The sequence below is a fragment of the Balaenoptera musculus genome, chromosome 2 (genome assembly GCF_009873245.2).
Source record: "Balaenoptera musculus isolate JJ_BM4_2016_0621 chromosome 2, mBalMus1.pri.v3, whole genome shotgun sequence".
Taxonomy (NCBI): Eukaryota; Metazoa; Chordata; class Mammalia; order Artiodactyla; family Balaenopteridae; genus Balaenoptera; species Balaenoptera musculus.
The window spans coordinates 69,059,625-69,085,257 of NC_045786.1; the positions used below are offsets into that span (position 1 = coordinate 69,059,625).

Below are 25,633 nucleotides of genomic sequence, written 5' to 3' on the forward strand. Positions count from 1 at the left end.
TTCAGTTATACATATACATGTATCTATTCTTTTTCAAATTCTTTTCCCATTTAGACTATTACAGAATATTGAGCAGCATTCCCTGTGCTAAACAGTAGTTCCTTGTTGGTTATCTATTTTAAATATAGCAGTGTGTATATGTCAATCCCAAACTCTAACGAAATTTTTAAAAGATAACGTTTACATGGTTTGGTTTTTTTATGTAGAAATACAATTGATTTTTGTATATTGACCTTGTATCCAAAGACCTTGATAAATTACCTTACTATTCTTTTGGATTTTCTACATATAAATATGTCATCTAGAAATAATGATGGGTTTGTTTCTTTCCAATCCTTATACTTTTGTTTTATTTTTCCCTCTCTTTTTGCACAGGCTAGTACCTCCAGTGCAGTGTTGAACAGAAGAGATGATGGAGACATCTTTGTCTCATTTCCAATCTTGGGGGTATCTTTTAATATTTCACCATTAAGTGGGATGTTTGCTTTAAATGTTTTAGAGATTTTCTTTGTTAGGTTAAGGAAATTCTCTTCTATTCTTAAGTTGCTAAAAATGGTTTGTTTATTGTTTCTTAAAATCATGAGTGGATATTGATTTTATCAAGTGCTTTTTCTGCATCTATGGAGATAGCTAATTATACACTTTTTCATTTTTATTCTATTGATATTTATCTTTATTCCCATTGATTAATTTTGGAATGTTAATCCAGTCTTTCATTCCTGAAATAAACTCAACCTGGCAGTGTTGTATTTTTCTATCCATAATTATTTTTGATAAGATCTTTGCATTTATTTTCATGAAATATCAGCCTCTAATCTTCTTGTCAGGTTTGGTATTTTTTTTTAACATTTTTTAAAATTAATTAATTATTTTTTGGCTACATTAGGTCTTCATTGCTGCACACGGGCTTTCTCTAGTTGCGGCGAGCGGGGGCTACTCTTCCCTGTGGCGCGCGGGCTTCTCATTGTGGTGGCTTCTCTTGTTGTGGAGCACGGGCTCTAGGAGGGCGGGCTCAGTAGTTGTGGCTCACAGGCTCAGTAGTTGTGGTGCGTGGGCTTAGTTGCTCTGCGGCATGTGGGATCTTCCTGGACCAGGGCTTGAACCCGTGTCCCCTGCATTGGCTGGCGAATTCTTAACCACTGCGTCGCCAGGGAAGCCCCCAGGTTTGGTATTAAGGTGATGCTGAAATCAAAACAAGTTAGGCTGTATTCCTTTTTTTCTGGAAAAATTTGTGTAATTTGATATTTCTTTCTTAACCATTTGGGTGAAAAATTGATGAAATGCTTTAGAACTAGTGTTGCCGACCGTGTTTTGGGAAACAGTGGTCTAGAGAGCAAAACTTAAACATGAAATAGTCAGTTGCTGTCGGTTTGAATGCTCTTGTTTTATTCATTTCCTCCCTTAGGCAGCACGGGCCTTTCCCTTCCTGGCTCTGTGGGGCTCGGCTAAGTCACCACATAGGAGAGCAGTGAGCCATTTGAGACCTGAGCCTGGTCCTCAGGAATTCACTCTCTCCCTGCCAGCAGGAGGCCTGCCCCAGCCCTGCTCAGCCATCTCCACATTCCTCTGACAGAATGAATGCCCTGGATGGTGTCCCCTTCAAGGTGCCCAAGGGCTTTGTGATAGGCACGGAGCCCCTCCCTGGGCCAGAGCTCAGTGTCCCAGACTGCAGGGAGCTTCTGCTGGGTTCTATGGTAAGTGTATCTCTCTGTCTGTCTTCTCATCCCTGGCTCTGTGGGTCTGATGCTGAGCCTCATGAGGTCCCTTGTTCCTTGATTTTAACTGGCAGCCTGTCCTGTTCTGGTATATTCTAGGAAGTTTGGAAATAACCCAAGAGGAAAAGATATTTCATGAAGAAAGCTAGTGTCCTGGTGTTGGGGGCTATTTAGTGGGTCTTATTTTAAGTTTAGAATAACTGGAAGGTTGCCTGTATGGAGCGACTGAGAGTCATAGCAAGGATGCTCCAATTCCTCTGTTCTCTATCAGCCTGCTGCCAATTCTAAAATTCCACCATTAGAATCACTTCGTTGGGCTAAGATACTCTCTCCAGAATCCTCCATTAAAATGCAGACAGTTACATGGGACACATCAGAAGGGATTACTATTCCACAGACCCAAAGCACATCTACCCTGGGGGCACCTTGAGGCACCCCTTGCCCCACGGCTCACACACTGGGATATGCACCCAGTATATATGGTGGTATCACATACCCTCAGGATAAACATGATTATTTAACTTCCAAGTGAGTCAAATTTACTTGAAGATTTAGGAGGAAACCTATTGCATTTATATTATAACACAGATGTGTCATGGGGTAGAAGGCAGAATTCACATGACTTTTGAAAAAATGAAAGAAAAGGATTGCAGAGAACTGTGCAGCTGGCGTTGGGTCTCTTGGGACTGAGTCCTCGGGCTCTTCTGTGCTCAGCGCTGTCTGTGGGCTAACTTTGTAGGAAAGTTTGAGGATCTAGTTCAGCTCTCACTCACTTTGCATATGAGGACCTGAGGCTCAGAGAAGGGAAATGATTTGTCCAAAGATAGTGGCAGTGGCAGGACTAAAACCAGGGTCCTGACTCTAGATCATTTCCTGATAGCTAAGGGAAGGATTGGAACATGAGAGCCATCAGACAGATAATGTTCGAGGGCAAAAAAAAGGGTTGTGGGAAGTGAGGTGCAGAGAGCATAGTCCAGGAAGGAGAGGCCTGGGGAGGGTCAGGTGGAGAGGCATGAGTGGCCTGTGGGGACAGGAGCAGGAGACTTATCTGCAGACCCTGGAGTTGCACTTAAGCTCCTTAAGACCCAGAACAGAAATAAGCTTTGTAAAGCCCAGAACACAGTGTCCAGGGGCCCACGCTCTGTGGGGCAGGAGCTCTTGCTCTCCCCAGGCAGCCTGTGCTGTGGGCCCTCTGGCAGTAGGGCCAGTATTGTTGGGAAGAAGAACTTGCTTTACTAAACTCCAGGGGAGGTAGACTATCACAACTTTTCCCTCTCTGCTGGACTCAAGCCAAGCTGGGAAGAGGCTATTCTGAAGGTTACTTCTCGAAGCAGAAATGTGCACCCTTCTGCCAAGTCTGTGTCTAGTGTCCTAGCCCATATGCTGGCCCTGGCTCTGCCTCCTATTCTCAGGGTGGGCATCTGTACTCCCTTGTGCCTGTTTCCCTTCCTGAGCCTCCATTTCTTTTACTGCTGTGGCAAATAATCAAATAGAGACTCCAAGTATGATTTACAGCCTCTCCTGGTCAGTCTTCCAAATGTACTGGGCTGTATTCCCAGTGTTTGGAACTTGAAACACATTTTCCCATAGCAACAATGTTATAGATAGTAGTTAGATTACCAGATGAACCTGTAGTGGCCTAAAGAGAAAAAATAGCTACCATTTATTGAGCACCTGCTATGCACCAGGCCCATGCTAGGTGCTCTTTATATGTTCACTCTTCTCTCTCATTTTTTTTTTTAAATTTTATTTATTTATTTATTTATTTGGCTGTGTTGGGTCTTCGTTTCTGTGCGAGGGCTTTCTCTAGTTGCGGCAAGTGGGGGCCACTCTTCATCGCGGTGCGCGGGCCTCTCACTATCGCGGCCTCTCTTGTTGCGGAGCACAGGCTCCAGACGCATGGGCTCAGCAATTGTGGCTCATGGGCCTAGTCGCTCCGCGGCATGTGGGATCTTCCCAGACCAGGGCTCGAACCCGTGTCCCCTGCATTGGCAGGCAGATTCTCAACCACTGCGCCACCAGGGAAGCCCTTCTCTCTCATTTTTATGACCCGTTTAGCAGGTGGGTGTTCCTTCCCCATGGCACAGGAAACCAAAGTTCCCACCCAGGTGACCAGCAGGGTCATGTGGCTTGTAAGTGACACAGCCAGGACTCCAATGTGATCAGACCCCAAAGCCCATGTCCACTCCCTGCACCCTACTGCCTTCCCAAGGAGTCTCAACAAGTCTGTGTTTTGTTGTTTCATCATAGTTTCATCATCCCTTTAATCAGAGTTAATTTCCCTTTTGTCAATTAAAATTTTTAGAAAGAAAATATATTCATGCAGTTTGAAATGAAATACATATATATACATGTATATATATGTATATATAGGTATAGCACAAGGGTCAACAAACATTTTCTGTAAAGGACCAGATAGTAAAAACTGGCAATTACTTAACTCTGCTGTTGTAGGGAGAAAGGGCCATAGACATTACAGAAAGTAGTGGATGGGTATGGCTGTGTTCCAAAAACACTTTATTTATAAAAACAAGGTTGGAAGTCAGTTTGGCTCCCAGGCAGTTTGCCTACCCTGAAACAGTGAAAAGCCTTCTACTGACACCTTCCCGTCTGTCCTGTCCCCACCTCTACTGGTGACCTCTGTCACTCATTTTTTAAAATGTATTCTTCTGGAGATTCTTATGTTTGTATACACAAGCAAATACAGCTATTTCCTCCTTTTTTACACCAAGGGTAGCATTTTATATACACTGTTCTTCTTGATTTTTTTCACTTAATATATTTTAAGACCTTCCATATCAATACATAGAAAGCTTCTTCACTTTGTTTTTCACTGTATTGCGTTAAATGAATACATCGTACTTTATTGAATGAATCCCCTCTGGATGGACACTTGGGTTCTTCCCAGTCTTTTGCCATTACAAACAATGCTGCAGGGAAAGACTATGCAGATGTCCTTTTGAATTGAAGTGTATTGCCATATTGCCCTCCATAACGATTATATTGATTTACATCCAACCAGCGCTCTACAAGGGGCCTATACCTCAGCTCCACTCCCCAACAGAGAGTCATAAGATGTTGGATCTTTGCCCAGGGATAGGCAAATGGTATCTCAGTGTAGTTTTATTTTGCCTTTCTCTTATCCTTAGTGAGGTTGAGCAGCTTTTCATGTGTTTAAGAGCCATCTGTATTTCCTTTTCTGTGGACTGTCCATATCTTTTGTCCATTTCCCTGTTGGGCTGTTGGTCTTTTTCTTATCTATTTCTAGGCACTCCTATATTAGTATGTGTTATCAGAGCTGTTTTCCTTCCAGTTTGTCATTTGCCTTTGACCTTGCCTATGGGGTATATTTGCCATGCAGATTTTCACATGTGCGTGTGTGTACTTTCATGACTTCTCAATTTCAATTCAGAGAAATGTTTTCCCACTTGAGTTAATAAAGGATTTCTCTCCTGTTTTCTCCTAGTACTCCTATGGTTTCATTTCATACAATTGAATCTTCGATCCTTTTGGAATTCATCCTTGTGTATGATGTGAGGATGGATCCAACTTTATTTCCTTTCAGCTGACTAACACCATTTTTGACTAACACCATCTTCTTCCCATTGCTTGAGATGCCACCTTGTTATTTACTAAAGTTCCATAGATATTAATTTCTATTTCTGGACTTTCTGTTCTGTACCTTTAGTCTATCTGTGCCAGTGCCTTAGCTTTAATTATTGAGGTTTTATAATATATATTAACAGCTGGTAGGGCCAGTCCCCCTTATTTCTCTTTTTGTCCCCAGAGTTTTTCTGGCTATTCTTATTTGTTTGTTTTTCATATGAAATTTAGAATCATCTTGCTTAGGTTCCACAAATCACAAGTGCTGGTATTTTTTTTTTCACATCTTTATTGGAGTATAAATGCTTTACAATGTTGTGTTAGTTTCTGCTGTACAACAAAGTGAATCAGCTATATGTATACATATATCCCCATATCCCCTCCCTCTTGAGCCTCCCTCCCACCCTCCCTATCCCATCCCTCTAGGTGGTCACAAAGCATCACGTTGATCTCGTGCTATGGAGCAGCTTCCCACTAGTCATCCATTTTACATTTGGTAGTGTATATATGTCCATGCTACTCTCTCACTTCATCCCAGCTTCCCCTTCTCCCCCTGTGCCCTCAAGTCCGTTCTCTACATCTGCATCTTTATTCCTGTCCTGCCACTAGGTTCATCAGTACCGCTTTTTAAAATTCCATATATATGCGTTAGTATACGGTATTTGTTTTTCGCTCTCTGACTTACTTCACTGTGTATGACAGATTCTGGGTCCATCCACCTCACTACAAATAACTCAATTTCGTTCCTTTTTATGGTGGAGTAATATTCCATTGTATATATGTGCCACATCTTCTTTATCCATTCATCTGTAGATGGATATTTAGGTTGCTTCCATGTCCTGGCTATTGTAAATAGTGCTGCAATGAACATCGTGGTACATGACTCTTTTTGAATTATGGTTTCCTCAGGGTATATGCCCAGTAGTGGGATTCCTGGGTCATATGGTAATTCTATTTTTAGTTTTTTTAAGGAACCTCCATACTGTTCTCCATAGTGGCTGTATCAGTTTACATTCCCACCAACAGTGCAGGAGGATTCCCTTTTCTCCACACCCTCTCCAGCATTTATTGTTTGTAGATTTTTTGATGCTGGCCATTCTGACTGGTGTGAGGTGGTACCTCATTGTGGTTTTGATTTGCATTTCTCTAATGATTAGTGATGTTGAGCATCTTTTCATGTATTTGTTGGCCATCTGTATGTCTTCTTTGGAGAAATGCCTATTTAAGCCTTCCACCCATTTTTGGATTGGGTTGTTTGTTTTTTCGATATTGAGCTGCATGAGCTGCTTGTATATTTTAGAGATTAATCCTTTGTCAGTTGCTTCATTTGCAAATATTTTCTCCCATCCTGAGGGTTGTCTTTTCATCTTGTTTATGGTTTCCTTTGCTGTGCAAAAGCTTTTAAGTTTCATTAGGTCCCATTTGTTTATTTTTGTTTTTATTTCCATTTCTCTGGGAGGTGGGTCAAAAAGGATCTTGCTGTGATTTATGTCATAGAGTGTTCTGCCTATGTTTTCCTCTAAGAGTTTTATAGTGTCCAGCCTTACATTTAGGTCTTTAATCCATTTTGAGTTTATATTTGTGTATGGTGTTAAGGAGTGTTCTAATTTCATTCTTTTACATGTAGCTGTCCAGTTTTCCCAGCACCACTTATTGAAGAGGCTGTCTTTTCTCCATTGTATATTCTTGCCTCCTTTATCAAAGATAAGGTGACCATATGTGCGTGGGTTTATCTCTGAACTTTCTATCCTGTTCCGTTGATCTATATTTCTGTTTTTGTGCCAGTACCATACTGTCTTGATTACTGTAGCTTTGTAGTATAGTCTGAAGTCAGGGAGCCTGATTCTTCCGGCTCCGTTTTTCTTTCTTAAGATTGCTTTGGCTATTCGGGGTCTTTTGTGTTTCCATACTAATTGTAAAATTTCTTGTTCTAGTTCTGTGGAAAATGCCATTGGTAATTTGACAGGGATTGCATTGAACCTGTAGATTGCTTTGGGTAGTATAGTCATCTTCACAATACTGCTTCTTCCAATCCAGGAGTATGGTATGTCTCTCCATTTGTTTATGTTATCTTTGATTTCTTTTATCAGTGTTTTATAGTTTTCTGAGTACAGGTCTTTTGCCTCCTTAGGTAGGTTTATTCCTAGGTATTTTATTCTTTTTGTTGCAATGGTAAATGGGACTGTTTCCTTAATTTCTCTTTCATTGATAGTGTATAGGAATGCCAGAGATTTCTGTGCATTAATTTTGTATCCTGCAACCTTACCAAATTCATTGATTAGTTCTAGTAGTTTTTTGTGGCATCTTTAGGATTTTCTATGTATAGTATCATGTCATCGGCAAATACTGACAGTTTTACTTCTTCTTTTCAATTTGTATTCCTTTTATTTCTTTTTCTTCTCTGATTGCTGTGGCTAGGACTTCCAATATTATGTTGAATAGTAGTGGCGAGAGTGGACATCCTTGTCTTGTTCCTGATCTTAGAGGAAATGCTTTCAGTTTTTCACCATTGAGAATGATGTTTGCTGTGGGTTTGTCGTACATGGCCTTTATTATGTTGAGGTAGGTTCCCTCTGTGCCCACTTTCTGGAGAGTTTTTATCATAAATGGGTGTTGAATTTTGTCAAAAGCTTTTTCTGCATCTATTGAGATGATCATATGGTTTTTCTTCTTCAGTTTGTTAATATCGTGTATCACATTGATTGATTTGTGTATATTGAAGAATCCTTGCATCCCTAGGATAAATCCCACTTGATCATGGTGTATGATCCTTTTAATGTGTTGTTGGATTCTGTTTGCTAGTATTTTCTTGAGGATCTTTTTTTCTTTTTTTTTTTAAATTAATTTATTTTTGGCTGTGTTGGGTCTTCGTTTCTGTGCGAGGGGTTTCTCTAGTTGTGGCAAGCGGGGGCCACTCTTCATCGCGGTGCGCGGGCCTCTCACTATCGCGGCCTCTCTTGTTGCGGAGCACAGGCTCCAGTCGCGCAGGCTCAGTCGTTTTGGCTCACGGGCCCCGTTACTCCGCGGCATGTGGGATCTTCCCAGACCAGGGCTCGAACCCGTGTCCCCTGCATTGGCAGGCAGATTCTCAACCGCTGCACCACCAGGGAAGCCCCTTCTTGAGGATTTTTGTGTCTATGTTCATCAGTGATATTGGTCTATAATTTTCTTCTTTTGTGATATCTTTGTCTGGTTTTGGTATCAGGGTGATGGTGGCCTTGTAAAACAAGTTTGGGAGTGTTACTCCCTCCACAATTTTTTGGAAGAGTTTGAGAAGGATAGGTGTTAACTTTTCTCTAAACGTTTGATAGAATTCGTCCGTGGAGCCATCTGGTCCTGGACATTTGTTTGTTGGAAGATTTTAAATTATAGTTTCAATTTGATTACCTGTGATTGATCTGTTTATATTTTCTAGTTCTTCCTGGTTCAATCTTGGAAGGTTGTACTTTTCCAAGGACTTGTCCATTTCTTCCAGGTTGTACATTTTATTGGCATAGAGTTGCTTGTAGTAGTCTCTTAGGATCTTTTGTATTTCTGTGGTATCAGTTGTAATCTCTCCTTTTTCATTTCTGATTTTATTGATTTGAGTCCTCTCCCTCTTTTTCTTGATGAGTCTGGCTAAAGGTTTATCAATTTTGCTTATCTTCTCAAAGAACCAACTTTTAGTTTTATTGATCTTTGCTATTGTTTTCTTCATTTCTATTTCATTTATCTCTGCTCTGATCTTTATGATTCCTTTCCTCCTACTAACTTTGGGTTTTCTTCTTCTTTTTCTAGTTGCTTTAGGTGTAAGGTTAGAATATTTATTTGAGATTTTTCTTGTTTCTTGAGATGAGCTTGAATTGCTGGGAGCTTCCCTCTTAGAACTGCTTTTGCTGCATCCCATAGGTTTTGGATCATCATGTTTTCTTTGTCATTTGTTTCTAGGTATTTTTTTATTCCTTCTTTGATTTCTTTAGTGATCTCTTGGTTATTTAGCAGCGCACTGTTTAGCCTCCATGTATTTGTGTTTTTTACTGTTTTTTTTTTTCCTGTAATTGATTTCTAATCTCATAGTGTTGTTGTCAGAAAAGATGCTTGATACAATTTCAATTTTCTTAAATTTTCCAAGGCTTGATTTGTGACCCAAGATGTCATCTATTCTGGAGAACGTTCCATGTGCACTTGAGAAGAAAGTGTATTCTTCCGCTTTTGGGTGGAATGTCCTCAAAATATCAATTAAGTCTATCTGGTCTACTGTGTCATTTAAAGCTTGTGTTTCCTTATTTATTTTCTGTCCAGATGATCTGTCTATTGGTGTAAGTGGGGTGTTAAAAGTCCCCCACTATTATTGTGTTACTGTCGATTTCTCCTTTTATGGCTGTTAGCATTTGCCTTATGTATTAAGGTGCTCCTATGTTGGGTGCATAAATATTTATAATTGTTATGTTTTCTTCTTGGATTGATTCCTTGATCATTATGTAGTGTCTTCCTTATCTCTTGTAACAGTCTTTATTTTTTTATTTTTTAAAAACCTTTGTTTATTTTTATTTTTATAAATTTTTAAAATTTATTTTATTTATTTGTTTTTGGCTGCATTGGGTCTTCGTTGCTGCACACAGGCTTTCTCTAACTACAGTGAGCGGGGGCTACTCTTCATTGTGGTGGCTTCTCTTGTTGCGGAGCACAGTCTCTAGGCACGCAGGCTTCAGTAGTTGTGGCATGAGGGCTCAGTAGTTGTGGCTCACAGGCTCTAGAGTGCAGGCTCAATAGTTGTGGTGCATGGGCTTAGTTGCTCCACAGCATGTGGTATCTTCCCGGACCAGGGCTCATCCCCGTGTCCCCTGCCTTGGCAGGCAGATTCTTAACCACTGCACCACCAGGGAAGCCCCCAACAGTCTTTATTTTAAAGTCTATTTTATCTGATATGAGTATTGCTATTCCAGCTTTCTTGTGATTTCCATTTGCATGGACTATCTTTTTTATTCTTTTTTTAAAAAAATGTATTTATTTATTTATTTTTGGCTGTGTTGGATCTTCGTTGCGTGTGGGCTTTCTCTAGTTGCGGCAAGCGGGGGCTACTCTTCATTGCGGTGCGCAGGCTTCTCATTGCGGTGGCTTCTCTTGTTGCGGAGTATGGGCTCTAGGCGTTCAAGCTTCAGTAGTTGTGGCACGCAGGCTCAGTAGTTGTAGCTCACAGGCTCTAGAGCTCAGGCTCTGTAGCTGTGGTGCACAGGCTTAGTTGCTCTGCGGCATGTGGGATCTTCCCGGAGCAGGGCTTGAACCCATGTCTCCTGCATTGGCAGGTGGAATCTTAACCACTGCACCACCAGGGAAGTCCCCAACAGCCTTTATTTTAAAGTCTATTTTATCTGATATGATAATTGGTATTCCAGCTTTCTTTTGATTTCCATTTGCTTGGAATATCTTTTTCCATCCCCTCACTTTCAGTCTGTATGTGTCCCTAGGTCTGAAGTGGGTTTCCTGTAGACAGCATATATAAGGGTCTTGTGTTTGTATCCATTCAGCCAGTCTGTGTCTTTTGGTTGGAGCATTTAATCCATTTACATTCAATGTGATTATCGATATGTATGTTCCTATTACCATCTTCTTAATTGATTTGGGTTTGTTTTTGTGGGTCTTTTTCTTCTCTTGTGTTTCCCACTTAGAGAAGTTCCTTTAGCATTTGTTGTAAAGCTGGTTTGGTGGTGCTGAATTCTCATAGCTTTTGCTCGTGATTTCTCTGTCAAATCTGAATGAGAGGGCTTCCCTGGTGGTGCAGTGGATAAGAACCTGCCTGCCAATGCAGGGGATACGGGTTCGATGCCTGGTCCAGGAAGATCCCACGTGCCGCAGAGCAACTAAGCCCATGTGCCACAACTATTGAGCCTGCGCTCTAGAGCCCGCGAGCCACAACTACTGAAGCCCACACGCCTAGAGCCCATGCTCCACAACAAGAGGAGCCACTGCAATGAGAAGCCCGTGCACCGCAACGAAGAGTAGCCCCCTCTCGCTGCAACTAGAGAAAGCCTGTGTGCAGCAATGAGGACCCAACACAGCCAAAAATAAATAAATAAAATAATTTAAAAAAAAAAAGACTCATTAGCCACCTTTCTTTAAAAAAAAAAAAAAATCTGAATGAGATCCTTACTGGGTAGAGTAATCTTGGTTGTAGGTTTTCCCCTTTCATCATTTTAAATATGTCCTGCCCCTGCCTTCTGGCTTGCAGAGTTTCTGCTGAAAGATTAGCTATTAACCTTATGGGGATTCCCTTGTATGTTATTTGTTGCTTTTAATATTTTTTCTTTGTACTTAATTTTTGATAGTTTGATTAATACGTGTCTCCGAGTGTTTCTCCTTGGATTTATCCTGTATGGGACTCTCTGTGCTTCCTGGACTTGACCGAGTATTTCCTTTCCCATGTTAGGGAAGTTTTCAACTATAATGTCTTCAAATATTTTCTCAGACCCTTTCTTTTTCTCTTCTTCTTGGACCCCAATAATTTGAATATTAGTGTGTTTAATGTTGTCCCAGAGGTCTCTGAGACTGTCCTCAATTCTTTTCATTCTTTTTTCTTTATTCTGCTCCCTGGCAGTTATTTCCACCATTTTATCTTCCAGCTCACTTATCCATTCTTCTGCCTCAGTTATTCCGCTATTGATTCCTTCTAGAGTATTTTTAATTTCAGTTATTGTGTTGTTCATCACTGTTTGTTTGCTCTTTAGTTCTTCTAGATCCTTTGTAAACATTCCTTGTATTTTCTCCATTCTGTTTCTGAGATTTTGGATCATCTTTACTATCATTACTCTGAATTATTTTTCAGGTAGGTTGCCAATTTCATCTTCATTTATTTGGTCTTGTAGGTTTTTACCTTGCTCCTTCGTCGTAACATATTTTTTTGTCGTTTCTTTTTTTTTTTTTTTTTGATGGATGGGGCTGTATTCCTGTCTTACTGGTTGTTCAGCCTGGGTCTTTGGATCCTTTTATTCCTTAAGTCCTGTTGACTGTCTCATTATCTCTCAGTCTCTTTCTCTCCATGACTGCCCCATCAGTTCTGAAGTTGTCTTTTTCCCTCCTCTGTCCTTCACAACCCACTTATTTTGCTCCAATCTCTTTCTCTGTCCATTTATTCTGCACACACTTACAAATATCCCCTTGGGGCCAGAACTGCCCTGGGCCCTGAGAATACAGAAAGAAATAAGATACACTCAGGGAGCCACACTTAGAACAGCTAAGTTATGTTCCTCTCTCCAACATAGGGTCATTCAGGGGTGGGAGGGGGCAGTGCCTGTCTGCCTTTCTGCCTCCCATTTTCCCCACACACACCACTTCCCCCAGCCTTAACTGGCCATCATTGAGCACTGAAATTGCCTTTTGAGAATATTTATATTTTTTAATGGAGTTTTATATTTCCAGTTCTAAATTTTAATGGTAGGTACCGGGAATATTTTATTTTTGCCTCATTTACAAACTCTCAATTTAGATTATTTATGTGGGCTCCAGATTTATTTTTTAGGTGGCTTGATCTGTAGTGGAGAAAGCACTACAGTCAGATGGACAGAGGAATCCCAGCTCAACCACTCACCACTAATCTCACCACGAGCAAATTAAATTTTCTGAGCCTCATTTTGATAATCTGGAAATAGGAATAACATTAGGACCTACTAAGTAGAGTTCAACAAAAATTAGTGATTTTTACATTTCCTGGGCCCCAAAGTAACCTCAGATGGCAGTGAATGGGATGGAGGTAAGTACCACTCCACAGAGAGGTTGGCAGGCCTGGGCTGGCCTCCAAGGCCAACTGCTCAGTGACAAATGATGCTGGGCTGAAGTGAAAGCTTCTTTGCTAAGAACAAGTTTTGTTGGAGAATTTTTTTAAGCCCCTGTTGTTCAATTATATACTGAATGGCAAAGGGACTTAGATATTTGTTTTCACTGTTTCATTCTATTAACCTATTCCTCACTTTGTCCTTCCTGCAGTTTGCCATTAAATTGTTATTGATATCCATCCACCCCAGTGCTAGCTAAAACCAAGGGTGAGGGTAGGCTGCGATAATGCCTGGGGCTTACAATCAGAAGCTGTCCAGGCCTGGCAAGTCTATGCCTGAATAGGTTCCCCAGAGGCCAGAAGGTAGGGATGCGCCCCTGGCCCTGGTTTGCCTGGTGGAGCCTCATGTGGCCTTCTTTCCGCAGCACGACTTCAGCCTGGAGAGGAGGGTACTCTTCTGGGTGGAGGTTGTAGTCCGGGAACCCTGCCTGGTCCAATGCGATGCCCCGGGGGCAGCTTCAGCTCCTCCCGCCTGGCTCTTGCTGGTCAGCCCTGAGCAAGGGCTGGAGCCCATGCCTGCCGCAGCCGAAGGTCCTGAGGCCAGACCGCAGGAGCATCCTGAGGAGGAAGAGGTGGAGGAGGAGGACCAGGATGAGGAGGAAGCCTCCTCTGCCATGGAGGAAGAGCCGGATCCCTGCAGCCGCCAGCCCAGCTCCTCGGCGAGCCCCAGCCTGGGCCAACACCGGTGCTCGCTGGACGTGCTGCGCGGCGTGAGGTCGGAGCTGGCCGGGGCGCGGCAGCGGCTCTCTGAGTGCAGGCTGGTCGCCCGCCCCCGCAGTCTCCTGCACCGCATCCGCCACCGAGCTCTGAGCCTCTGCCCCGGCCCCGCGTCACCCCTGGGCCCGGCACTCCAGCTCCCCAGCGCCCCCGCGCCGCCCCCGGGCCCCGAGCCATCGCTCCCCAGCACCCCGGCGCTGCCCTCTCGGCCCTCCACGGCTGGCGCCGTGCCCCCGCTGCGGAGCCACAGGCCCGCGGTTGCGGTAAGGAAACTGCCCCCTTGGCCGAGGCCACAGCTCAGCAGTGAGGCCCCCGCAGTCTGGGTCTCCAGCCTGGTTCGAAGCCTCGGTCCCCTCCTCTCCGTGCTCCTCCTCCCTACCTGCTCTCACCTGGCCCTATACCATGCAGTCCTTCCTGCGGCCCTTTGCCTAGAATATTCCCTGCTCAGAGGTCCCTAATCCCTCTGTTTCTCACTGTGCCTTCTTTGCTTCTATTAGGGCGCATGTCACAATAATTGTAATTACCCAGTATGTGTCTGTCTCTTCCAATGGAATATGATTCTTCTAGGGCAGCGACTGGATCGCATTAATGTTTGTTTCCACAGCACCCAGCAGCACACTTGGCCCATAGGGGGTGCTCAGCGAATGTCTGTTGAATCAGGGAATGTGGCTCAGATCTAGGGCTTCCCACCCAGCAAGGCTTGCTGTAGGATGGGTGAGGGGAAGGCTCAATCAAGGAATATTCACTGTACAGTTACTTCCTTCAAGAGACTGGGTTGGAAGAGACCAGGTCAAAAGCACAGGACAAGGAGAGTTGGGCAAGGAAGTGTGAGACAAGGCAGCACTGTACAGTGGGAGGAATCAGGTATTGAGAGAGAGGTGAGGGTTGCTGCAGAATGGGAAGGCTTCAGGACAGAGGATGTGTACCAAGAAGAACTGGGAGCAGATATGAACATATGGTGAAGCCAATGAAGCTTAAGCCTCAGGCCCCTCACTAGCTCCTTCCAAGGCCTTGTACATAGTTTTATATCCATAACTGTCTTTTTTCTTTAAGTCGTCCAAATTGTGTAAGTATCAAACTCCACAAAACCTGGATCTGGAACAGATGGGTTACGTCAGGATTAGTAGCAGGAGGTGGCAGTTAGGCACAGCTTTCTTCCCCCCAGCAGTTCCACAGTCAGGCCAGGAGATGCAACAGAATAAGGCCAAGGTGAAATTAAATACAAAAGACATATTCAAGGTCTGGCATTTCCCACTCACTGCTGTGTGAGCTTAGGCAAGTCACTGAACTGCTCTGAGCCATCTCTTCTCTACCTGTAAAGTGGGCAGCAACCCCTCACACAGTTATTTAGAGCGAACAAAGAAGAGGCTGTGTAAACTGCACAGGCCACACCACATCACGGACTAGCTGCTGATGCCAGGATGGCTCTTCCCTGGTCCCAATTAAATTTAACTCTAGCAACAATCCTACAGCGGGGTTGGGGGGAGGATGGGGCAGATGTTCTGAAGAGGAGGAAACTGAGGCAGAGAGCAGGTAAGAATCTTTTTCAAGGTCACAAGGGTAGACTCAAATCCTAAGATTTGCATGTTTTTCACCTGGGGTAAAGAGCAGATCCTAGGATGAGGTCATGGCAGGGAAACCCCTGAGAAGATGAGGACGGGTGGGGAATTCACATGTTACATGCACTCTGCTCCTGAAGTCAGGGCAGCAGCTAGGCTTTTCTTGGGGAGGAGGGGACAGGGCAGTATGTTCGGGGTTAGCAGATGGGTGCTTCTTCATGGGGGACGGGTTAGGGGTGATGCCAGCCAAACCAACTGAAGTGCCTTCAAGCCACCCTCCTTAGTCCAGGATCTGTGTGGGTTTCCCCAACACCACAGCTGTACCCAGTTCCTACCCTACTCCATGCCCAGCCAAGCCCCAGCCAGCCAAACTCAAGAAGGAAGATCTGGCTGGGAAGATCACCCCTGCTTCCCCCTTACTAAAGTGTGGGGTAAAGAACCCTGGATTTGATTCTGAGTAGGGTTCAGGTCCCAAAAGTGTGTTGCTTACCAGGTCATTAACTTGTCTGAACCTTGACTTCAATATCTGTAAAATAGAATGAGCCTATCATATTTCTCTTTCAGGGTTGTTTTAAGCAGTAAGTATTATCATCTACTAGCAGTTTCTGTATGCCAGACCCTTTGCTAATCAGTTTTCTCACCTTGTCTTATTTAAGCCTTATAATAACCCTGTGAGTTATCTGGTATGATTGCATCCATTTTACACATGAGTAAACAGTAGAGAGCTGGGATTTGAATCCAGGTCTGCAGGACTCCAAGCTCCTCACAATATTAGCCCCTACACTCTGTAGAGAGGGTGGTACATAAAGGCATCTTTAAAAATGTCCTGCCTAGCCAGGTGTCACCTCCATGGTAACTGACACATCCACTTGTCTGTGTTTCAGTCCCTCAGCCTGTATACCTGCCTGCCACCTCCTGGGCAGGTGCCCCAGCCTCTCGCCACCCACAGATTGCACCCTGATTCTGCTGACTTGCTGTCCGCCCTGAGCCAGGAGGAGCAAGACCTCATCAGGCCAGTGGTCGCCCTGGGGTATCCCTTGCACAGGGCCATCATGGCTCTACAGAAGACTGGGCGGCAGAGCCTCAGCCAGGTGAGTGGAGGACCCAGAACTGGGGGGCTGTGGAGCTGGAGCCCGGTGAGTGGCCACACTCTTTTTATCTTCAACTTGAAGATATTTTATGTTTTTCTCTAGAGGCAGAATTTCAGCTTGGAATCAATTATTGGGGGTTATGAGCAAGTTTCTAGACCCTAATGCTACCACCTCCATAGGAGTTTATCAGGAATCCCCATGCCTACTTGGGGAGTCTCAATATTCTACTCCTGTCCCAGTCTCTGCCCCAGATACAGAAGACTGGAGCTTTGGACAGCCACGAATCTCTCCAGAGCTGCCCAATAACACTTTCTGCAGCAGGAGAGATGTTTTATTCCTGTGTTGTCCAATACAGTAGCCACTAGCTATATGTGGTTACTTGAAATGTGGCTAGTGTGACTGAGAATTTTAATTAATTGTAATTAATTAAAATTTAAAGGTAAATAGCCACATGTGGCTACTGGCTACCATATTGGATGGCACGGCTCTAACCACTTCCCTCAACAGTTTATCCGTACCCATATCCATCTCTCTCTCTTTCCATCTACCCATCCATCAATCTAGTCATCAGTATTTGCTGGGCACTTCGTGGGTGTTTACATGCAGCTAGGAGCTATGGGGAAAACCAGTATTGTAGGTTAGGTTCCCCAGGAAGCAGACTCCGATGGAGTTTGGCATACAGGATATTTATTAAGGAGACCCTTGGGAACAACTTCTGGGTAAGGGAAATGACAGAAGCAAGGATGGGTAGAGGGAGAGGCTGAGCTTTGTAGACCCAGTGACAGCCAACCCCACAGCTCGGAAGCATATATGGCCCTTCAGAGTTGTCCTAATTGGGGATGAGATGGTCAGGCCTTCATACTTCTGCTTCAGTCAGTCACCGATGTGGGAAGAAGGTGACTTGAGAGAAGTGATTCTCTGCAGCTAAGGCAGTTCCTGAAGGGACAGATAATTTCTGTGTGAGAACCTTCCAGGGCAGCACCTTAGGCTGATCTGAGATTTAAGAAGTTGCCTCCACCTTCAGCTGCCGCTGAAAAGCCAGGACCTTGGCCAAGAAGCTGTCTAGGAGGGCTGTGAGGGGCCAAGTCCGTGGTAGGGACTCTGACATGCCTCTTCAGTCCTTCCAGACCCTGTGACAAGGCTGAGGTCTCGGGCCATCACTGTGGGGGTCTGAAGATTAGCTGGAGGCAGCACAGGGCACTGGCCTCCCTGTGGGTGGGCTGGGAGAATCTCACTGCATCAGGAACGTTGTGTTTCCAGACATAGACTGACCACCTGCCTGGTGAGTCTTCTCCCAGTGAGCAGTCAGGGGCCAGGCACTAAGGGGTGGGCCTGAAGGGCCATTGGATGACTTCGTCTATCCTCCCCCACCAAGTTAGTATTCCTCTCTGTTCTGTGAAGCTCCACCATTAACTGAGCATCTCCTTTGGGTTCACAGCCCTTCTCCCTTTGAAAGACAAACACTACAGTAAATCCTTTTGAAAAGAGATGAACGACAATGGTCCAGGAGGGAGGGCATCAGGTGATAGAGACAGGGCACTTGGAAGAACCAAGGAGAGAGGAAGAGATACAAAAGATAAGCTTTGTCCATCACGCCTTCCTTCCTTCCACAAGGATTGATGTGTCCACTGACTGCCTGCAGGACAGGTGTGGGTGGCATGTGTGAGGGTCCATAGGCCAGGCCCAGACTTGCCATGGGACTTTAGACACATCAGGTCCCCTCTTTGAGCCTCACTTTCCCCATTCACAGAATGGAGGGGAATATGTGTTTATAATCAATAACTGCTGGAGGTCCCATCCTGGAGTCTGATGTTGACATCCTCACCTACCCTGGGGCCTGAGATAGGCCTGGTAACTGACCAAGCAGGAGAATCCTTACAAATGCAGATTCTCAGGACCTACTCTGCAGAGTCCCAATCAGTGGATCTGGAGTGGGCCCAGGGCCCTATCATTTTAAAAGACCTATCATTTAAAAGATGGTTCTGATATGCATGGTTCTGATATGCAGCCTGGCTTGGGTCTACTGGTGTGGACTGAGTCAGAGATTCTCAACCTTGCCTGCACACAAGAATCACCTGGAGAGCTGTAAAAGTCCCAGTGCCCAGGCTGTCCCCCTGACCAGTCATACCAGGGCCTCTGGAGGTGAGCATCAGCAGTTTATGGGGAGTGATACTGAGGCACCAGTAGTTTTAAGGCTCCCAGGTAGCTACAGTCAGCACCAAGGCTGAGAACCTTTGCTGTCGATGAACCAAGAGGTGAAGGGAGCATCCCCCATCTGCCCTGCCCCTGTTTTCACCTTCTGAAACCCTGTCTACTTTCAAGCCAGCTCAAAGCCCCTCCTCTAGCAGCTGGCCCCCCGATGGACAAGGCACTGGCCAAGAGGTCACGTGATCTGAGCCCTAGTCCTGGGACCTGGGGCAAGCTGCCCGCCCTTCCTAGACTTCAGTTTCCTCAACTGTGCAAGGAGAGCTTGTTTGGGTGGTTTTCAAAATGTGCCCAGAGCAAGGTCCCTGAGGTGGGGGCACTGGACTCTGGGCTCCCTCCACCTGCCCACAGCTCTCCCAGAGCAGCTTCAACCTTACCCTGTTACTGTTGAAGCCCCCTGGTGCTTGGACAGTTCAGAAGCTAAAACAGTTTGAAAACCGTTAGTCTATTATGATCTGTGTTTTCTGCCCAGCTCTGAAGGTCTGCAGAAACCTGACCTGTTTCTCCTCCACTTATCCCCGTAATTCTAATCATCGGGAGCCTTCATTTGGCAGACTCCCTGTAAATCCTGCTTTGATCTGCCTGGCACTCATGTCTTCCTGTATCTGGTTTATCTCCCCCACTGAGCTGTAAGCTCCCGGAAGGTAGTTCTTAATTCATTTTATAAACACAGCATACATTTATTGAGCTCCTTCTGCCTGCCTGCCATGCTGGGTTCACAGTGGTGAACACAGTGGTGAACAAGACTGACACAACTCTTCCCTCGTGGAACAAAAAGTTAGTGGATGAGAAAGACAGTAGAGCAATTACAAAGCTGTATGTGAGGGGAGGCATGGGGTGCTGTGGGAGCACCTGGTGGAGATGGGGGGTGGGGAGAGGCTCCCCAGGGAAGAGGAGTGAGGCTGGCCTTGGCCTTGGAGCCGGATGTGCAGGAGTCTGGGGGTGCTGAGGGAGCAGCTGGGCTGCTGACGGAGGTAAGCGGGGCCACTGAACCTGGGTTGGGAGGCAGCCCTTTATCCTGAGGGCAAAAGTAGCCCCTGATGACTAAGCAGGGAGTGGCTGGAAGAGGTGTTCCGCCCTGTGGGTCCTCCACTGTCCCCTCCCCTTTCCAGCGCTGGTGCAGGACTGTTGCAGAGAGTGGGGCCCACGGGGTCCTGGATGGCAAAGATGTTATGTGTCTGGCAGTGGGTGGGGTGCACAGCTGTGGGTGGGAGAGGAGGTTATCTTCTCACAGGTGGGTGCTCACCAGGGAGGGAAAGCAGCCTGGCTGGGTGGTGGGTAGGTACCCATGTTTGAGCCCTGGCCCGGTCCCCACTTAGGTTCTGGGAACACCTTAGCCCACCCTGACAGCCCTCTGCCTGGATTCCAGCCCCCAGCTTGGGACAGGTGGTGAGGCTTTGCTGTCCACCTGGCCCCAGGGGAGGCCTCTGACCCTCTTCTGTTGGCTCATGGGTCTCTGGGGCCACGTTGTGTGTGGCAGGTTGCCCAGTCAGCCTGGCCCTGAGCTCAGCCTTAATGAGGCCCTTGTGTGCCTCCTCCACCCCATCTGCTGCCCCTGACACCCCTCTTAACCTCCTTCCCTCTGTGCCCCTTTCCGTCCCAGTTTCTCAGCTACCTTAGCGCCTGTGACCGGCTATTGCGACAGGGCTACGAGGAGGGCCTGGTGGATGAGGCCATGGAGATGTTCCAGTTCTCCGAGAGCCAGGTCAGCAGGGCCTCCAGCCTGGGCCACCGGGGAGGGGAGGTGTGGGGTGCACACACGAGCCTGGTGTGCTGGGGAGGACCAGTGCCAGAGCTGGCCTGCGGGCCACAGGAGACAGCCTGCTTGCTCAGCCCTGGGGAGAAGGAGGCAGCCCAGGGAAATGGGGCACGGGGAAGGCGAGAGGACCCAAGGGGAAGGGGAAGGGAGGGGGTAGGGGAGGGGGAAGGGAAGGGGTAGGGGAGGGGGAAGGGGAAGGGGTGGGGAGAGAGCAGGAGGGAGGGCTTTAGTGTTATTTAACTGAATCAACACAACAAACATTGACTTTCACTCCTTGTCAGACACCCAGACAGGAGCCAGATAGGTAGCAGTAAGGTGCTTGAACTCTGTGCTCGGGGAGTGTGCCGCCTACCTGGAAACCCAGAATGCATGTGGCTGTGGTCCCAGTAAGGGGACATTCTAAGTGCCTGGTGAATGTGACCTGTCCACAACTGGCAGTTGGCCCAGGCAGAGCAGTGTTCACAGAGGCTGAGGGAGGGATGCAGGGGTGGGAGAGATGCCGAGGAGGAGGAGCGGGGAGGGGCAGGGGAGTTTCAAGCACTGGGGCCGGAGGAGGAAGGCAGGCAGAGGCTGTGCTGTGTGAGACCTTGGCAGGGTTTGGGGCCTGGACAGAGACCCTGCGCTGTGCATCCTCTGGGCACCAGTATGCAGCCTTCCTCTTCCTGCCCCAGCGCAGCACCCGAGCACAGGGAGTCAGGAGTGAGCCAGAGTGGGGAAGGAAAGCCGGACAGAGAGAGCTGGCAGCCTGCCTGGGCTCTCCTTCCCTGGCACAGGAAGGGAGGTTTGAGCCCATGTCACTGAGGTACAGGAAAACCACAGGTGCTGCCCAGGATCAGGCTCACCTGGCCTGTGGGGGTCACAGCTTTCTGGGGGTATGTACAGTGGGCACCTGGGAGGGGGTTCCCCAGGGCAGAGGCCCAGCCTCACAGTCCCCCACGCTCTCTCTGCCTCCTGTTCCTCAGGCAGGGGAGTTCCTGCGCCTCTCGGAGCAGTTCAGCGACATGGGCTTCCAGCAGGACCGGATCAAGGAGGTGCTGCTGGTCCACGGCAACCGCCGTGAGCAAGCCCTGGAGGAGCTGGTAGCCTGCGCCCAGTGACGCTGGGCGCATCTCGCGGTGCCCACGCATCCCTGGCAGTCCATCCTGACTCTATTATGAAAACCACATAAGAATAACAAATTGAGGCATACTCATTGTAAAAATGCAAATGATGCCAAGGGTGGGAATAAATACTGTAAAGGTGGCAAAACTTTACCCATCTTAGGACTTCAACTGGGGCTCTTTAACAAAATGATAGATTAACAAGAGAAAAATAAAAGTTTATTAATGCATGCGGCACACATCATGCCTGAGAAACTTCAATGAAAAGTAACTCAAAATAGCAGTTTAGAACTCTGGCTTATATAGCATCTTCAACAAAGAACAATACATTTGTAGAGAAATGACAGGACAAAGGAAAAAACAGTTTTAGGCTTCCAAGGATGGCAAACTGTGGGAAGGTAAATATATGGGAGGGAACTAATGGAGTAAGGTTTGTTTGTAGGTTCCCCTGGTACACTTCTGGGCTGACAAGAATCTGTCTCCAGAAAAGGAGAATTTATATCCTGCCTTTAAGCAGAAAAGAGGGGAAGGGTAGAGAGAGCTTTTCCTGCATTTGCTGCTTCTTAATTGCCTTCAGCTCAAAATAATTATGTCGAAGAGGCATATTTTGGGGTGACAGTCTGGTTTCCTTCAATACCAAAAGAATCAGCTAAAAGAGTTGAAAGTGGTTCCTTGTGGGGAGGGGCAGATGGAGTTGCATAGGCGAGGAACTATGTGTTTTCGTATAAGCTGTGTAAAATGACCTATATTTGATTCTTTAAACTATGGGCATTAGTAACTTTGAGTTTAAGAAAATTAAAACAAATAAATGATGTGCTGTTCTTTGGGTCCTGTAGGTTTCTGGTCTTGGGGTGCAAAGAATATCTAACTGTGGGTCAGAAGACCTAATTCTGATTTTGGTTCTGTTGATGACTGGCTCAAGGCCTCTCTGGGCCTAAGTTTCCCTAGGATAAGTGGAGTGATTAGCCCTGACTGCTATCCATAAGAATGCCCTGGGGAGTTTGTTAAAATGTCCAAGTCCCCACTCCTGGATAATCTGATTCAGAAAGTCCAGCTTGGCAGCCCGCGGGAATCTGTTTTGTTTTTATAAGAAGCTCTCTGGAGATTCTTTCTTTTTCTTTTTTTAATTGATTTTTTGGTTGTTATTGTTGACCCACTTCACCCATTTCCCCCCCTTCCATCCCCCACCTCTGGCAACCACTAATCAGTTCTTTGTATCTATGAGCTTGTTTTTGTTTGTTTCTTTGCTTTTTAATATCCCACATATGAGAGATCATACAGTATTTGCTTTCTCTGTCTTATTTATTTCACTTAGCATAATACCCTCAAGGCCCATCCATGTTGTCATAAATGGCAAGATCTCATTCTTTTTTTACAATGAATAATATTCCATTGTATGTTTACACCACAGTTTCTTTATCCATGCATTCATCAGTGGACACTTAGGTTATTTCCACATCTTGGCTCTTGTAGATAGTACAGCAATGAACATGGGGATGCAGATACCTTTGCAAGTTAGTGTTTTTGTTTTCTTTAGATAATATCCAGAAGTGGAATTGCCAGATCATATGGTAGTTCTATTTTTAATTTTTTGAGGAACCGCCACGCTGTTTTCCATAGTGACTGCACCAATATGCATTCCCACTAACAGTTCTCAAGGGTTCCCTTTTCTCCACATCCTCACCAACACTTGCTATTTCTTGTCATTTTGATAATAGTCATTCTGACAGGTGTGAGATGGTATCTCATTGTGGTTTTGATTTGCATTTCCCTGATGATTAGTGATACTGAGCATCTTTTCATGTACATGTTGGCCACCTGTATGTCTTATTTGGGAAAAATGTCCTGTCAGATCTGCCCATTTTTTAATCATATTGTGTGTTTTTTTTTGCTGTTGAGTTGTATGAGTTCTTTATATATTTTGGATATTAGCCGCTTATCAGATATATGATTTGCAAATGTTTTCTGTCATTATGTAGGTTGCCTTTTCACTTTGTTGATAGTTTCCTTTACTGTGCAGAAGCTTTTTAGTTTGATGTAGTCCCCCTTGTTTATTTTTGCTTTTGTTGCATTTGCTTTGGGTGTCAGATTCAAAAAATCATCACCAGAACCGATGTCAAGGAGCTTACTGCCTATGTTTTCTTCTAGGAGTTTCATGGTTTCACATCTAACATTCAAGTCTTTAATTCCCTTGAGTTAATTTTTGTGTGTGGTGTGAGATAGTGGTCGAGTTTTATTCTTTTGCATGTGACTGTCCAGTTTTCCCAACACCATCTATTGAAGAGACTGGCTGTCTTTTCCCCATTGTATATTCTTGGCTCCTTGGTTGTAAATTAATTGACCACACATATGTGTGGGTTTATTTCTGGTTTCTCTATTCTGTTCCATTCATCTGCGTGTCTGTTTTTAGGCCAGTATCTCTGGGGATTTTTATTCAATGTAATGGGCCCATGGCCAGTGTGTCTGATATCAGAGCCAGAGATCTGGCTTCTGCTCTCACAGTCTGTGGTCCTATGTCAGTCTTTCCTCATTTGGGGATTGGGCAGGTTGGGACTAAAGTTGTCTCTAGTCACCCCAGGCCTAGCTTCTGGAGGTCCCCAGGGATTGAGGGGACAACTTGCTGGAGCTGCCTGTGACTCAGGCAAGCAGAGGTCAGAAGACAAGATGCTGATGCCTCTGCCCTTCTCAGCTGCCCTGAGCAATGACCTGCAGCAATTAGCACAGAACCAAAACCTCTCAGCCCCCTCCATGCAACAAACAGGGCTGGACCTGGAGTTGAGGCCTGTAAAAAACGCAAATAAAATGTTGTTTGAACATGCAGTGAGGACTTCTGGAGGCCTACACAGGCTTAAACAACAAGTTTGGGACTAGAACCCAGGTTTCCTGAGGCCCATCCAGCCCCTGGGTGCCTTCCACTAAGCCTCAATGCCTGCCAACTTGAAATTACATTAAAAATATTCTTTGGCCTTGAAACTTGCTTTAAATAACTTGCAGGCAACGTAAAACTATTTGAGAAATCGGCGAGATGGCATTAAGTTAGTCAAAAATAAAACTGCTCTTGGAAAAGACAGTAAAATTCAAATTCAATTTCTAAGATGTAATGTTAAATCCAAAGCTATTTATGTTTTGATTAAGGTAATCTGGCCTCAGTCTGCCACCTTATTAGGTCCCCTTGTTTAGAGGCGACCAGTTGGCTGGCCTCTCCCCCATGTCACAAGGCCTTCCTCCATGTCACTCCCCCATCCTTCTCCCACCTGCCCCAAACTTTCCCATCCATAGAAAACTATTGCTTGATTAAAAATGAGACATCAGGGCTTCCTTGGTGGCGCAGTGGTTAAGAATCCGCCTGCCAATGCAGGGGACACGGGTTCGAGCCCTGGTCCGGGAAGATCCCACATGCCGCGGAGCAACTAAGCCCGTGCACCACAGCTGCTGAGCCTGCGCTCTAGAGCCCGCGTGCCACGGCTGCTGAAACCCGTGTGCCTAGAGCCTGTGCTCCGCAACAAGAGAAGCCACCGCAATGAGAAGCCCGTGCACCGCAACGGAGAGTAGCCCCCGCTCGCCGCAACTAGAGAAAGCCCGCGCCCAGTAACGAAGACCCAACACAGCCAAAAATAAATAAATAAAATAAATAAATTAAAAAAAAAAAAAATGAGACATCAATGGGCACAGTTAGTTTAAATTATTTTTTAGGAGGTAGAATAGTGTGGTAGTTAAAGGCATGGACTCTGAAGTCAGATTTGGGCTGAAACTACAGCCCTATTACAAACTATCTATATGACCTTTTGAAAGTCACATAACCTCTCTGTGCCTCAGTTTCTTTTTTTTTTTAAATTTATTTATTTATTCATTTATTTAATTTTTGGTTGCATTGGGACTTCGCTGCTGCACGTGGGCTTTCTCTACTTGCAGTGAGTGGGGGCTACTCTTTGTTGTGGGGCGCAGGCTTCTCATTGCGGTGGCTTCTCTTGCTGCGGAGCACGGGCTCTAGGCGCGCGGGCTTCAGTAGTTGCGGCACACGGGCTCAGTAGTTGTGGCTCGCGGGCTCTAGAGCGCAGGCTCAGTAGTTGTGGCGCA

General features: G+C 45.7%; 1 protein-coding gene across 1 annotated transcript; it reads left to right on the plus strand.

The window, feature by feature from the left end:
• Positions 1–253: 253 nt before the first annotated feature.
• On the plus strand, positions 254–22,361 carry UBAP1L (ubiquitin associated protein 1 like). Its single transcript, XM_036840763.1, has 6 exons — positions 254–447; positions 1,406–1,694; positions 13,491–14,105; positions 16,286–16,492; positions 20,301–20,402; positions 21,419–22,361. Exons 2-6 carry the CDS (start codon positions 1,575–1,577, stop codon positions 21,551–21,553), a joined length of 1,179 nt encoding a protein of 392 aa, XP_036696658.1. The 5' UTR covers positions 254–447; positions 1,406–1,574; the 3' UTR covers positions 21,554–22,361.
• Positions 22,362–25,633: the final 3,272 nt, after the last annotated feature.